Raw genomic sequence first — 14,778 nt, 5'->3', positions numbered from 1 at the left:
ACTTCCTGCTATTAAGTGATAACCTGGCTAAATTTCAAGCCCCCAGAAACCCTGAGAACAATACTGCCTATGCAGAACTGTTCACAGAAACTTTGTACAAGCATGTTAATAGCTGCACAGAGACAGCTGTACCCATCAGAAAGTACAGAACAAAAAACAAGCCACACTGACGGAATCAAAAATGAATATTTTGTATAACAGAAGGAAGAAAATTATGATAAAAATTAAGAGGCGTAGCACATAGCAGAATAAAAGCACTCATCAAACTAAACAACTCAGAGGACAAATATAGTCTATCAAGGCCAAATTTGAAGTAAATTTGGCCACCCAGGCCAAGGACAACCACAAGACATTCTTTAGCTATGTCCGCAACATCAAAGGCAATACACATTTGTGGGCAGAGCTCATTGTAAATGGAGCCACCTATACTAAGTCAGAAGATATAGCAAACCTGCTGGCCGATAAAACTCAGCTCCAACTTTACCCCTCTCTCCCCCTCAACTTTCCCTCATCTCAGGTAATACCATCAAATATAACTCTCCATGCTATCGCTAAGGAACAGGTCCTTAACACTCGCTCTAAGGCCAAGAACACTATATTAATGGGCCCAGACAATATCCCTTGATGCCTTTTAAGTAGCATGAAACATGACCTATCAGCCCACCTGGAATTGCTATTTAACTGTAGCCTCTAAACAGGTTTCATGCCTCATGAAAGGCGAACATAAACAGTCATCCTTCTGCACAAAGTGCGTCATATACAGACCCTGGAAACTACAAACTCATAAGTCTCACTAGTCTTACATGTATAAAGCCATGGAAAGAATCATGGAAATGATAAACAGTGATACAGTACACGTCCAGACACTGGACCCAACCCAGTCTGGTTTTGTCAAGGGCAGGTCATGCCTACTCAACCTGGTGGACTTCTTTGAGAAGGTCACCAAAGCAATAGATGAGGGCAAAACAGTTCACACTGCTTATCTTGACCTGGCCAAGGAATTTGACACAACTCGGGCATTGTTGACAAACGCGAGAGGTTAGGTACAAACTCCTATGTCACCCTGTGGATAACCAACTGGCTCACAGACAGGACCCAGGAAGTTAGAACTGGGAGTCCACCATTACCAAAGAGGCCAGTCATAAGTGAAGTCCATCAGGGATCTAGGAGCTGTCACTGAATTCCACACTGACGCAAATGTTCTCCAGGAAGAGCTGACACAGACAAAAAACTAATGTCAGAGCCATGGAATAAAACTAAATGCCAAGAAATGCATAATGGTATCCTTCGGTAACTCATCAACCCCTGGTAACTATCATATTGACAACACACCCCTTAGAGCTGACCCAGTAGTCAGGGACTTAGGGGCACACACACAGACAGTAATCTAATCTTTGACCATCACATGTCCACAGTCAAGAGGAAATCCTTCCTTGATGTGCAACTTTTAAACAAAGGTATGGCATCTAAATATAAGGAAGTTATTGTTCCACTGTATTCAGCATTCATCAGATGCATCATTGAGTACAATTCCCCCTTTGGTATGTAATTAACCAAGCATATCCAACAACTGGAACATTGACAGAGATTCCTTATTAAAAGAATACAGGGCACAAGTAAAATGTCCTATGCAGACTGCCTCATGGTCCTATCCTTGTATTCTGTCTCCTACAGGCTTTTGAGGGGAGATCTATGCCTGGCATACAGGGCATTGTCAGACCCCACTCTTATGGACCTCCTACATATCCACAAAACAATCACCACCAGACTTTTCTGTTCTAAAGACAAACATTGCCTGTGATATAAACAGGACCTGCTGGAGAGACGGGTATGTATCCCAGAGACTACCCCATCTCTGGAACAGACTCCCTTATCCATGTAAAGCAAAGTTCCTCTTTAATTCTATTCAAGCATAACTTAGACAATTGGATAGGGAACAGGAAATCCAGCCCTGGTTTGGCACCCATGTCTCTAATGGACACAATCAACCTGCAAACGGTTCATCTCCCAGGCCCCTGCTTGTAAATGTTTCATATCCCAAGCCCCTTCTTACACTTATCAAGGGTATCATAACTTGTCAGAGATTTGGGACACATAGTTAGGCTTAAAAAGGCCCTTGTGGTCGTTAGCCTAGTAAACAACTATGAACATAGTTCTGGAGCATTTCTCCCCGGGCCTCCGCTGAAAACAGGATCTGTGGAACCTAGTCGGACTTTCCCGGTCAACAAATGTTAAATAAATAAATAAATAAAGAAATCCTTGCTGGACAAGACAGCACTACTCTGATAACTGTGAAGAAAATAATTCCATTAAGCCATATGGGTTTTACATGCTCTGATGTGCATTTCAGAGTTTTGTTTTTTTTAATAATCCTTTCATCCAATGATGGCTAAAACAAAAATCATGATTAAGGAAAGACTTTTTATTTTTATTGCAATCTTACTTTTTTCCTCCATCCTTTCAACACACACTAACTGACTCACCAAGATATCAGTGTAATAACTGTGGAGCAAATAACTACATTGTGCTGGGGGAGGGTAGGCTCAGGAGACACTTTGGGAGTTCTAGATGTACTGCACTGCATTTCAGAGTTTTTTTTTTTTTTTTTTTTTTAACAACTTTTCATTCAATTTCAGCCCCACCCCGCCAAAAAAAAGAAAACAATTAAAGAAAGTTCAATGTTATTCTTTCAAGTTTGCTTTTTCCCTTCATCGTTTCAACACAGCCTAACTGACCAAGACTACACTGTAATAACTCTGGAGGAAATGAGCTTTTTGGGTAGGTAATCCCTCAGAACCATGGGGGTTCTAGATGCTCTGATGTACATTTTAGAGATTTTCTACAATCGTTTAATCTAATGATGATCCGGACAATAATGACTAAATAAAGAAATCTGGGCTCACTTTTTTATTTCAAGGAAGAAATAAATTGCATCTAAGCCTTAATGCTCAAAGCTGACATAACAGTTCAAAATAAACTAAGAAGGCAAATGCTTGCCCCACTGAAAAAATCACCTTCTGTGAATCCCCCAATAGACTGGAATGAAAATTAAGGCATAAACAGGCACAGTTGTACTTCAAGCTGATGCTGTCATATTTACATACAGCATGCTTCTGTAAAGATAGCAAACTGTCTGCATACCTCTCTGATATCAGACTGGAAAGAAATTGGGAAAATAAAAAAGCAGAATGTAACATATTCCAACCTGTTGGTGTGAGGCCTATATAAACAGCATGTTTTCTTACCACTGCCCAAAACACAGTCACCTCTATATTCATATGATGTCTGATTGTGAGGAAAGTAAAAAAATAATGATCAGTCACAGCCATATTTAAACAGTTACTCTTACACAACACACAGCTCCTTATACAAACTATAGTGACAATTTGTGCACACTCCTGAACTTTACGAGGAAAGTTAAAGAAAAAAATGACCATGCTGCCCCCAGCCCAACACAAAATATAGTGACCTAGGTACACCACTGGGGCTTGGGAAGAAAATTAAAAATGATGACCTCAACCCCACCCCAGTCTCCACACAAGCTGGGGTGACTTTCTGCACACATACCTTAGCAGGGCAGGTTCTAGACTAGGTGGGGCTCAGTACACGTGACACTACTAAGCCTGTGTCAAAACCCAGATGACAAGACAGCCAATTACTTTCATCCAGACAACCTTCACCAAGCAGTTACAGCAACTTCTGTGTATAGTTCAGACATTTGATTCTGATAAAACAGGATGCCACATAATGCATTTTACCAAAGGCGTAAGAAAGCTGCAACAGGTAAAATCTAAGCCAAGTAAAACAAATACTAATGGCTCAGAAAAACGTGAAGAATTATTTAATATATAAACATCAGCAAGCTTATGCAAAACTGCTTAATCAGGTAAAATGTATAGATAGGACCATAAATCAGTCAACTTAAATAAGAACATTTACAACTGAAAAATAAATGCTGGGCATCAGAATCCACCTAGATTTAAACCTTCTTGTGGCAACAGGTGTAAGTGTGGGACTGTCATACACATAGTCCTGCGTTTGAATACAACACATTCCATATACCTTTGGGAAGTTGGCATAATGGTTAAGGTGTTTACCTTATAGACACAAGGTGCAGGGTTTGATTCTCATATGAGATAATTGTCTACTCTTAAAATGGCTCACAAGAGCAGATAGCCTAGTAGCAATCTGTGAACCTATAAACCAAAAAAAGTTTAATCACTTCCTATACTGTTTAGCCTCAGCACGTTTGATACTTACATACCCATTTGGTAGAGGAAATTTATCAGACGAAGTATGTTTTACCACTTATACTCCACACTGTCAAGTCTGTTACGATGTTATCACCTATCATCCTTCCATTAGCAACTTGCAGTACAACAAAATTAAATGAATGCATCCCAACGATATAAAAAATGCTTATATAAAACACTAATATTTACATGAATTCTTATATTTGATAAGTGATTACTAATAACACTCAATTTCCTATTGAACTTCCCAACATAATAAGCTGAACAGATCATACATATTACAACATATATGATACTCCTACAATCACAATCTGCAAATTTGTTAAAATTATAACATATGTCACAATCACAGGATGTATGAATGTATTGTGTATCATAAAACGGACATCTTGTGCAGATGGGAAAGTATCTTGCCCCTGCCTATATCTAATATAATAAACAGCTGTTTCAGATTCCATGACTTCAGATTACTAAATATAGGTTGTTCAGATACATAACGTTTAAGACCATCTACATTATTCAGAATATACTAATGCCTTTTAACAATATCCTTTACCATGCTTGTCTATTATAGGTTACAGCTATCCATTATTAATCTTTCTCCTTTCAGTGTAATAACTGTGGAGCAAATAACTACATTGTGCTGGGGGAGGGTAGGCTCAGAGACACTTTGGGAGTTCTAGATGTACTGCACTACATTTTCTTGTTTCTTTGCACTCAGACTTGGTGAACCTATTTTTGTTGCAATAAGATTTCTGAATCATAGCCTCTCATATACAACTCATCTGACAACTTATTTTGCTGACCATCCAGGGAACCCTCATTATTATTTAATCTGGCCAATCTCAATATTTATCCTTTAAACAGTATTATTAAACATGAAAGAGGGTGCATACCTTTTTGATCCAGAACAGATCATTGTACTAATTAACTATCAAATTGGTCTTTCGACAGAGACATCAAGGAAATGTATACTATTTAAATAAGATTTCTTAAACCATAAAAAAAACACATCTCCTATAGCAGACCGTTAATGTACAGCTCTGTAATGTACATAGCATGATTGGCAGGGGCTTGAACCTGATAATATGGCTGCAGACAACTGACAGACTGAAGTGGCTTAAGCAAAGAATGCAGATATGGCAGGGTGAGAGCGCTACTTTTTTAGGTCTCCCACTCCATGTTAGGTGAGACATACCCATTATTATAGGCTAGAGATGTAATCCCTTCAAGTGTGCTCTTTGTGAGACCTCAGATATGCACAGGTCTGGCAGTTGGTACAGAGTATAAGGTTGCAAGTTACAGTAGCTGTGGTACATGGCGTAATTCTTTTTGTCCTCATTTGCATTCTGTTTGACCTTGAGCAAGTCATTTAACCAGCTATTGCTCCTGGGTTGCCCCTGAAAAAAAGATGGTGTGTCCAGTGAGCCTACTTAGTTAACAAGTAGTCTTATTGGGATTGGTGACTGGCATAATGGTTAAGGTGTTTACCTCACAGACACAAGGTACAAGGGTTGATTCTCACCTTTGGTTGAAAATTGGCTAGGCATAAAATGGCTCCTAGGGCAGTTAGCCTAGTACTTACCTAAGAACCTTAACAGTGTGTTAAATAGGCACCAGGAATGCTACTTCATCTATTTTACCTCCCTACAACATAAAAATAACCATAAACCTTTTGTAAAACAACAAATACTTAGAAAATACATTTGTATAAGAAAAGTATTTTTGCATAGATGCTAACGACTCATGTACCCATCCCTACACCTTGTTTTTGTAGATAAATATAATATATTGTTCGTCAAAAACAACTGTGTGAGTTCACAAATATTAATAACAGCTATACCAGATGAAACTACATAGGTGTCTTCTCACAGACTTTACGCCATATTAATTTGGAATCACTGTAAACCTATTAATGATCTATTGATCAAATTAATGTTTCAAAAAATCACCATCTTTAATTTAATGACTCCAATAATGTATTTTTTAACCAACATTCAAGATAGTCTGATATAGGTTCTGTTACATATCCTCTTGTGGAGACAGACGATCATGTAGGGAATACAACTATATCCTTATGGATTTTTGGTAGCCCATAATACACAAGTATAACTGGATGCGGAACACGAAAATAATTTAAAACATCAACAGCGTAGTAACCACTGAAATGCATATCACACGTCACTATTTATATTCATAATTATCCTATTTGTATCACACTATTGGTTAATTAATAAGTTCCAACATCTCTTATTAAATCAAATATGCCATTATAAAATTCAGGGTCCATGACAACCTCCCTTCATCTTTATCTGCATTTGGAATAATTCTGCATTAATGAATTAAGAGCATAATTTTCTATTCTCTTTGGGAAATGAACTGCATAAATCATTCTTATACACAATTTGAAATGCCTTCATCAATCAGTTACTCACTGGGATAAAATTACTTGTTTTTTAAACTATTTATATCAATTGTGCCGCCATTAGAAAAGAGAAGTTTTAAATCTAATTAATGAATGAAAAGTCTTAACTCATTAAAAATTCCGATACATCACCATCAGCTGTCTATGCAAATGGCAAACCCCTGTTCAAAACTGCAAGCCCTTCACTGGTTAACATATGTTTAGTAAGATAAAACGTCATGCTGGACTGCTCTGCCTTCTTTGCTGCACTGACCAACCCCAAAGAGGCTTTCCTTGATATCTTGTCCCCTTCTTTTTCCTTGCCTGCTTCTGCTTTTTTTTTTTTTTTTTTTTTTAGTAGTAACAAGGGGTCAGTTTCTTAATATTTCTTAATTCACCCACTGCCAGCAGGGAGCAGACAGCTCACCTGCCAGAAGGTGATAAGCAAAATGTAGACAGATACTAGATGTCAAAGCAATGGGATGTCTGCTGCAGGGTGCTGTATGTACAAGGCTGTGCTACGCCATGTCACATTTTCAGGGAATCTTTATTAAGCATCAACCCATGCTTCCCAGGGCTGCACTCCCACATAACAGAAGCAAAAAGACCAATGTCAAATGGCATGTGCATGTCTGATGTAAGGGTGTCCCCTTGGGACCACCATAAGTGGAAGGACCCACAGGAGTCAAAGTCTGGCAAACCTTCCTCATCTCAGGGAGAGTTTAAAGAAATAGACTCTTAAAGCCAGACTCAAGGGCTCAATCTTCATAAATTAGTTGGGTGTTGCTCTGCTACAAATGCCTGAGTACAGGAAGGTCAGCACTGACACTTTGGGACACTGTCTCCAGGAGAGTTCCTGCTCTCCACACTTTCAGGCACAATGAAAAGCTTGATCCTTTACATATATTTATTTATTTATTTAATCTGTTTAATGGAGTGTCCAAATGGACCACAAAATACCTCTTTTCAAAAGAGGCCTAGCGAGAAAAGCTCCATGACAAACAGAAAAAAGTATTTATTCAGGATATCACAGTAGAGAGTTACAATGATAATCAGTCAAAAGATATACTAGTAAAACATTACATAAATGCATACAAGCATACATACGTAATATATACACATCTTATAATGGGATAAAGCTATTACATTACAAATCAGTCAGTAAATACGTCAAAAGCAGCTTCAATATTTGATGGTTACAAAGTAGTAGTATATATTGTTTGGATCTTAGTAAAAAAAGAAGTGGGTGGAGCAATTTGTATAGGACATGAAATTGAAAGGTAGATAAGAGCAATGGACGTGAGTAAAGTAGACTAGTCATGAGTGACAGTAAGAAGAGTAGTGTATGCAAGCAGAAACATAGACAGGACGGTAGTTAGTCAACCAATTAGGATAGAACACGGACTTACTCTAGTACTTTGCAGATGAGGGACAGCAATTAAGACACCAATACGAGATTTGACATCCACATCTCTCAATCAATTAAAAAGTGGACAAAAAAATAGGTACACTATATAGGAACAAGCAATATCTTACAAACAACACAAGAATAGCTATTGCCCAAAATCATTTGACCTCAACTCTTCTATATGCATCACCTATACTTACAAACCTCAGGAAAACTGAGCAGGCAAAACTAGAATCATGTTACAATAATATAGCTAGGTATGCAGCAAATGCTACATTCAGATCTCACCACTGCTCTGCCATAAAGAAATTAAACTGGTTAGAACTTACCCAACTTTTACATCTGTCCCAGCTTAACATGGTTTACAAAATCTTTTATCTTTCTGCAAAAACTCCATCACTACAATGCCTATTACATTCTTATTGCTGTAGTAGAATGCTGCGTTCTAACAATAGCCCCTCTTACTAATCTCAACAGCACACAATCGTGCTGGAGAATCCATCTACTCTCATTATATTGCCAAGATTTGGAATTCTCTACCCATTAACATCACATCTAGCACTACTATAACCAAATTTAAACAACGCTAAAAACACATCTTACCAGTAAATGGCTCTATCCTTGCTCTACTTCAGACTAAGAATTGCCCACTCCTCTTAGATAATCTTTTCTTCATACTAACACTATTACCCTGGATTTCACTGTTGATTTATGTATTAATGCTATTATTAACTTATATGAATCCATGGAAACTCTTCTAACCTACAAAAATTTGTGTAAATATAACAATGTTATTTTATATCTCCTTCCATGTTAAGCACCTTTATTCCAGTTGAATCTTTACTTGTACATATTTGTTGCCATGAAGCTATGTAAACTTACAGTTGTTTATCTTTTACCTAACTGCCTCATTTAGGATACTATTTGCAATCTCTTTTTCTATTAAGGATTTTTTGAAGTATTTCTTATTTTGGATTTTTTTCTGTGTGAAGCTTTTCTCCCAGGACCTCCTCTGAAAATGGACATGTTGTCCAGTTGGACTATCCCGGTAATCAAATGTAAAAGAAAAGAAAATAAAGAAGGAAATGTGGAACCAGAGGCCATTGGAGGAACAAGCATTAAAGGAAAAGGCTTTGGGCAATGCCTGGCCTCTAAACGCCTTACATTTCCCATCTACATGGTTGTAGCCAGGGATTATGTAAGGGACCCTCATACCAATCTCTTCAATTTCTAGCAAATCGTTGAGGACTGCAGTCATTAAATCATGACACACCTTTGGGTTTCAGACTTCATATCCTTCAGAAAATGCATGCTAACGCAAAACCTGTTATTCTAGCAATTTTCTGACTATATAAGAGCAATATTTAAAATCAATCCTTGATTCTGGATCTTTAACCCCCCCCCAATTACTTTTTGGATTTGTCTCTGATTCTTGAGTTTCAAAATTGACAGGTACGCTTGGAAGATTTCAATTATTTAGGTACTATGTTAGAACTAAGATCCCAAGTAAGTGAAAGGCAGAAGAGTAATGCAGTGGCACAGTATGCCCCCCCCCCCAAAAAAAAAATCTGGCCCATGTCATAACATTCACTGGAAGCAGAACTTGGGTCCTGAAGAGTGAGAAATAGAAACATTTCAGAATTAAGTTGAACCAGGTACCTCAGAATATGAAATCCCAACTGTTAACCACAGCAAACAGCCATTGAAATGAGATCCCTAAAGATATCCACAATGCAGAGCAGATGATATCATGGATTTTAGTATATTATTTAATTTATTAATGTTTTACCAACAAAGAATGCCTTACCAAAACAGACTGTACCAAATTCAGAGAAAGACATCTTTAGGCAACAGCTATTACAGACAGGTTACTATACAACACAATAAAGATAAAGCACATCACGCAGTAATAAAGAGTAAAACAAAGTATGCTACAGGGTAGTGGGCAAGGCAAGCATACACAAGACTACATTGCAAGCTAACAATGTTGGCAAGACAGTGAATGACAAAGCATACCAGAAATGTAAGCTTACAGTTCTAGCTTACTAACCTAAAAAGATCATCATATGACAATTCTGGCCGAAAAGGCTTCCCCCGGATTTGCCACACTCCACTTTACTCCAGTGCACAAGGTTGTATTAACTAATTCTAGTCTCTGTGCATTTCACAGGAAAGGGAAAATAATATTCAAGTTTGTCCTGCAGTACTATTCATGCTCCTTCTACATGCTGATAGTTTCCATCCGAAACATATTATTCGGAACATACCGAAATCACAGTTTGTGCGGATGAAAAGGATTTGTTCCTCAGTGGATGATCTTCAGAGTCATCAAATGGATCTAACCAAGAGATTTTTGTCCAGAGGTTATTCCACTCGTACTATTGAGTCAGCAGTCCAATTTAGTAATGCTAAATCCAGGGATTCTCTTCTCCAATACAATACTAAAACTCATAATGAGGAATCAGATGTATGTAGATTTGTTACCACTTATGGCAGGAATAGTGCCAATTTAGTAAATATTATCAATACTCATTGGAATATATTGAATTCTCATCCATTGTTGGAAGATTATCTCGGAGAACGATGTTATTTTTCCTATAGGAAAGGCAAAACTTTAGGAATTTATTTTCACACTATAAAAACCAGGGTCATGGATCACACTCCAACTCAAAGAACACTTACTGGAGATAAACTTTCAGGCATTTATCCATGTGGACATTGCAGTTTTGTAACTATATTTTCAAAACTACTTCTTTCACTAGTAGGAACACTGGACAAATATCGAGATACAGTTTTTGGTAACTGCAGTTCAGACTGGATTATTTATCTTGCCACATGTACATGTCATGCATTTTATATTGGCCAAGCGTCTAGACAGTTTTGTGTCAGGATCTCTGAACACCTTGGTGACATTAGAAACAGAAGATTAACTAATGCACTATATAGACATGTTATCAAACATCCCACTGCCAAATTTACATTCACCATCATTGATCATATCATAGGAAATCGATCTTTTAAAACAGGTTGGCATGATATCCTAAATACCAAAGAAAAAAGGTGGATCATTAAACTTGGGGGGCTTTTCCCTCCTGGATTAAATGATAAATTATAATTTGTAATTAACCATCACTTGCATTACGTATATGTACTTATTTCTTATCAGGTTGCATTGCTTAGGTTTTGCATTTCAGCTCATTTTAGGATACTGTGGCTGGTATTCAACACCAGAATTCTTATAACCTGACTTTTGTTTCGGGTTTATTTTTGGGCATTTACCCTTTATTGTATGTTTCTTATTAAGTTTGTTTATTATCATTGATATACCAGTATACTGTGTCTCTTGGGATTTTTTCATTATAATCTGGAGATATGCATGCAACTCAGGCAAACTTTTTGTTTACTGAACTATGTATTTTTCAATTACTTTTGCCTTGATTGTATTTTTCAATTACTTTTGCCTTGTTTGCATTTTTGACTTATCAGGAAGTGATGTCATATAGATGCCTTAAAGAACATTATATAAGATGATGACTAAGTGCTTTTTGCTGACTATACTACTGATGAAAGCCTTGCTGCTGAAACCGGTCTAGTTTCAGTTTTATTAAACTACTTTTGAACCTTCCTTGGTGCTGGCCTTTTTTCTGATTTTGGGTCTAACAAGTGCTCTTGCCGTGCACCAGCCTAACTTGCTAGCTCCTATACACTATACAGAATTAAGTTGAACCAGGTACCTCAGAATATGAAATCCCAACTGTTAACCACAGCAAACAGCCATTGAAATGAGATCCCTAAAGATATCCACAATGCAGAGCAGATGATATCATGGATTTTAGTATATTATTTAATTTATTAATGTTTTACCAACAAAGAATGCCTTACCAAAACAGACTGTACCAAATTCAGAGAAAGACATCTTTAGGCAACAGCTATTACAGACAGGTTACTATACAACACAATAAAGATAAAGCACATCACGCAGTAATAAAGAGTAAAACAAAGTATGCTACAGGGTAGTGGGCAAGGCAAGCATACACAAGACTACATTGCAAGCTAACAATGTTGGCAAGACAGTGAATGACAAAGCATACCAGAAATGTAAGCTTACAGTTCTAGCTTACTAACCTAAAAAGATCATCATATGACAATTCTGGCCGAAAAGGCTTCCCCCGGATTTGCCACACTCCACTTTACTCCAGTGCACAAGGTTGTATTAACTAATTCTAGTCTCTGTGCATTTCACAGGAAAGGGAAAATAATATTCAAGTTTGTCCTGCAGTACTATTCATGCTCCTTGCTTTTAGAATGTTATCCTTTTTTTCAGGTATGTACCTGACTAGACACAAGCAGCAACTGGAATGTCCACAAAGATTTATTACAAAAGTAATACAGGGAGTACACACAATGTCCTACACGGATTGCTTCAAAGCCCTGTCTCTTTACTCATCATACAAACGTCTGGACAGGTGATCCTAGCATAGCATACAAGGCATCCCTGGACTCTTGTTTTCATGAATCTTCTGCACATCCACAAAACAAACAGCATCAGAACTACTAGATAAAAAGACGTACATTTTACCTGCAAAATAAACAGAACATGCTGGAGAGACATACATGTTTCTCAGAGAATTTCCATTCTCTGGAACAGACTCCCCATCTATGTGAAGCAGAATTCAGATCAGTGGATAGGTAATTGGAAATTCACCCTTGGTCTGGCTCCTATGTCTCTGATGGACACAGGCAGTCAGAAAATGACCCCCTATAAACCAACGATAAGTCAAACTTGTGGGTCACACTTGGGTTGCACAGCTAGGCTTTTAAGAGACCTAGTGGTCACTAGCCTAGTATATACCTATGAACTTAAGCCACAGTACCCAAATCCATTTCACATCCTCAGCATTTTTCCAAGCATGAATTTCACTCTATCACTGGCATCTGAATACAAAAGTAAGATGAAAGCAATGTCACAACCCTGGGACCAATGAACAACTCAATGAGACAAAAGAACATAAAATAACAACAAACTTACCGCCCATCATCCTTGCCCTCCATAACCAGAAGGGTGAAATCTCTTCTCTGCCATTTACTACTAGAATCTGTAAAGTAGATCTTCCGGCCATCTCGAGTTACTGTCAGATCATTAACAAAGCCCATTTTCCTTCCTTTAATCGGTGTTTCTGAAGAAAGTATCAGTGATACTTCACCTGAAAACATAACAAATGCACTTTATTAAGCTATTTGTGAAATCAAGGGAATTACAGAAAAAAGTGCCTTCCTCCAGGCTAACATGAGGGAAAAAATGAAAATGCACTTTATATTGAAGGTATGTGGTAACCCGAAGTAATGTACAAGCAGTTGCTATACAGGGTACACAAAGTGTGAATTACACATGAAAGGCTATGTAATCCAGTGATTTGAATCAGGCCTGGTAAACCAAATTACTCTCAGTCTTAAGTGGAGAGGCTAAAATATAATGGGGACTCAATTATTTACTAATTATTACAATACCATCCGTATACTCAATCCAATACCACAGTCTGCAATGGTCTCATGAAAAAAAGGCACAAACAGGTACAAAAGGTTTACACAGGTAACAGCAGATACTGACAACTACATCAGTAATCATAAAAAAAAAAAAATGTCAGATACCACATAAAAAGCACCGTAGTGGAAACACACAGGTCTGGCTACCACTGTGTGATACCTTAGTAAATATGCACCACATACCATTACTAGATATGCAGCACAATACATACTATACATACCAGTGTTTACTACCAAGCAGAGACACCTTTCCTTACCTAGCCCTGTTACAGACTACCATTCTGCATCAGTAACATCTTTCTCTATTTGTCCTTACCACCTAGTAACAGTTATGTAAGTGACAGATGTAGACACTGGTGCATGGGAGGCACAACAAAGGCTTGTGGCTCAGCAACTAAATAGAATATTACTTCAACATCTCTGACTCAAGTTTTGCAAAAAGGATAATGAAAACTTTGCAGTAAACAATTCTATAGTTATCAAATGTGTCAACATCTACCCTTGTAATATGTCAAAACAAAACTGCACTGCACCATAAAAATGCTAGTAGAATTTCTATGAATGTGCAAAAGGGTTTTTAGTAACATAGCTGCAATGGCAAAATGCTTCTCCTATCCCAGTAATGGCACAAGTGTTATAATACTTAGTATCGGTAGCCAGCACCATGGTACAGGGAAGAATGTTCATCTAAGTTGCTCCTCGAGGGGAGCTGTGATCCATAGAGGGGAGTAGTCCTCACACTTTGTAGTAGAGGAATGCAGGAGAAAGGTCAGGAAATGAGGCTAGGCCATTAATAACCCCCACAACAGAAACAGTCACCAGCACAGCATCCAGGATGCCCTTAAGATCCATACTGGCCCAGCTTTGTACTGGAGAAAGTCTAGAGGTGGAAGGAGGAGCTAGAAGACCTGTATGTACTGGAATTGCTGGAAATCATGAAGCAGAACTGAAAGAAGAAAAACACAAGACACTTGGTGACAGAAAGGTAATATCAGTGCTTTTTCAGAAGTTTATAGTGATAACAATAACACCTCAGTATATCACGTCAAATGAACACAATACATTGAAGCACTTACCTGTGTCAGGGTTAACCTCATACAGTCCATAATAAGCATCTGCAACTAAAAGTGTGCCATTAGGGCTGACCCTTATGCCAAGAGGTCTTCCAC

At 37.8% G+C, this 14,778-nt stretch overlaps 1 protein-coding gene across 2 annotated transcripts in view; it reads right to left on the bottom strand.

Moving 5' to 3' along the window:
- LOC122790148 (adipocyte plasma membrane associated protein) overlaps window positions 1-14,778 on the bottom strand; it is an 893,349-nt gene that overhangs the window by 181,209 nt on the left and 697,362 nt on the right. For both annotated transcript variants that reach the window (XM_044057738.1, XM_044057747.1), the window contains exons 5-6: window positions 14,686-14,778; window positions 13,095-13,269 (exon numbers count right to left, since the gene is read on the bottom strand). The exon at window positions 14,686-14,778 is cut by the window's right edge and continues 24 nt beyond it. In XM_044057738.1, the coding sequence (XP_043913673.1) occupies window positions 13,095-13,269; window positions 14,686-14,778 (268 nt within the window). The remainder of the gene's footprint in view (window positions 1-13,094; window positions 13,270-14,685) is intronic.

Source organism: Protopterus annectens, chromosome 1.part2 (genome assembly GCF_019279795.1).
Source record: "Protopterus annectens isolate FY-2018-M chromosome 1.part2, PAN1.0, whole genome shotgun sequence".
NCBI classification, from domain to species: Eukaryota; Metazoa; Chordata; order Ceratodontiformes; family Protopteridae; genus Protopterus; species Protopterus annectens.
This window is presented reverse-complemented; position numbering and strand designations above follow the sequence as displayed.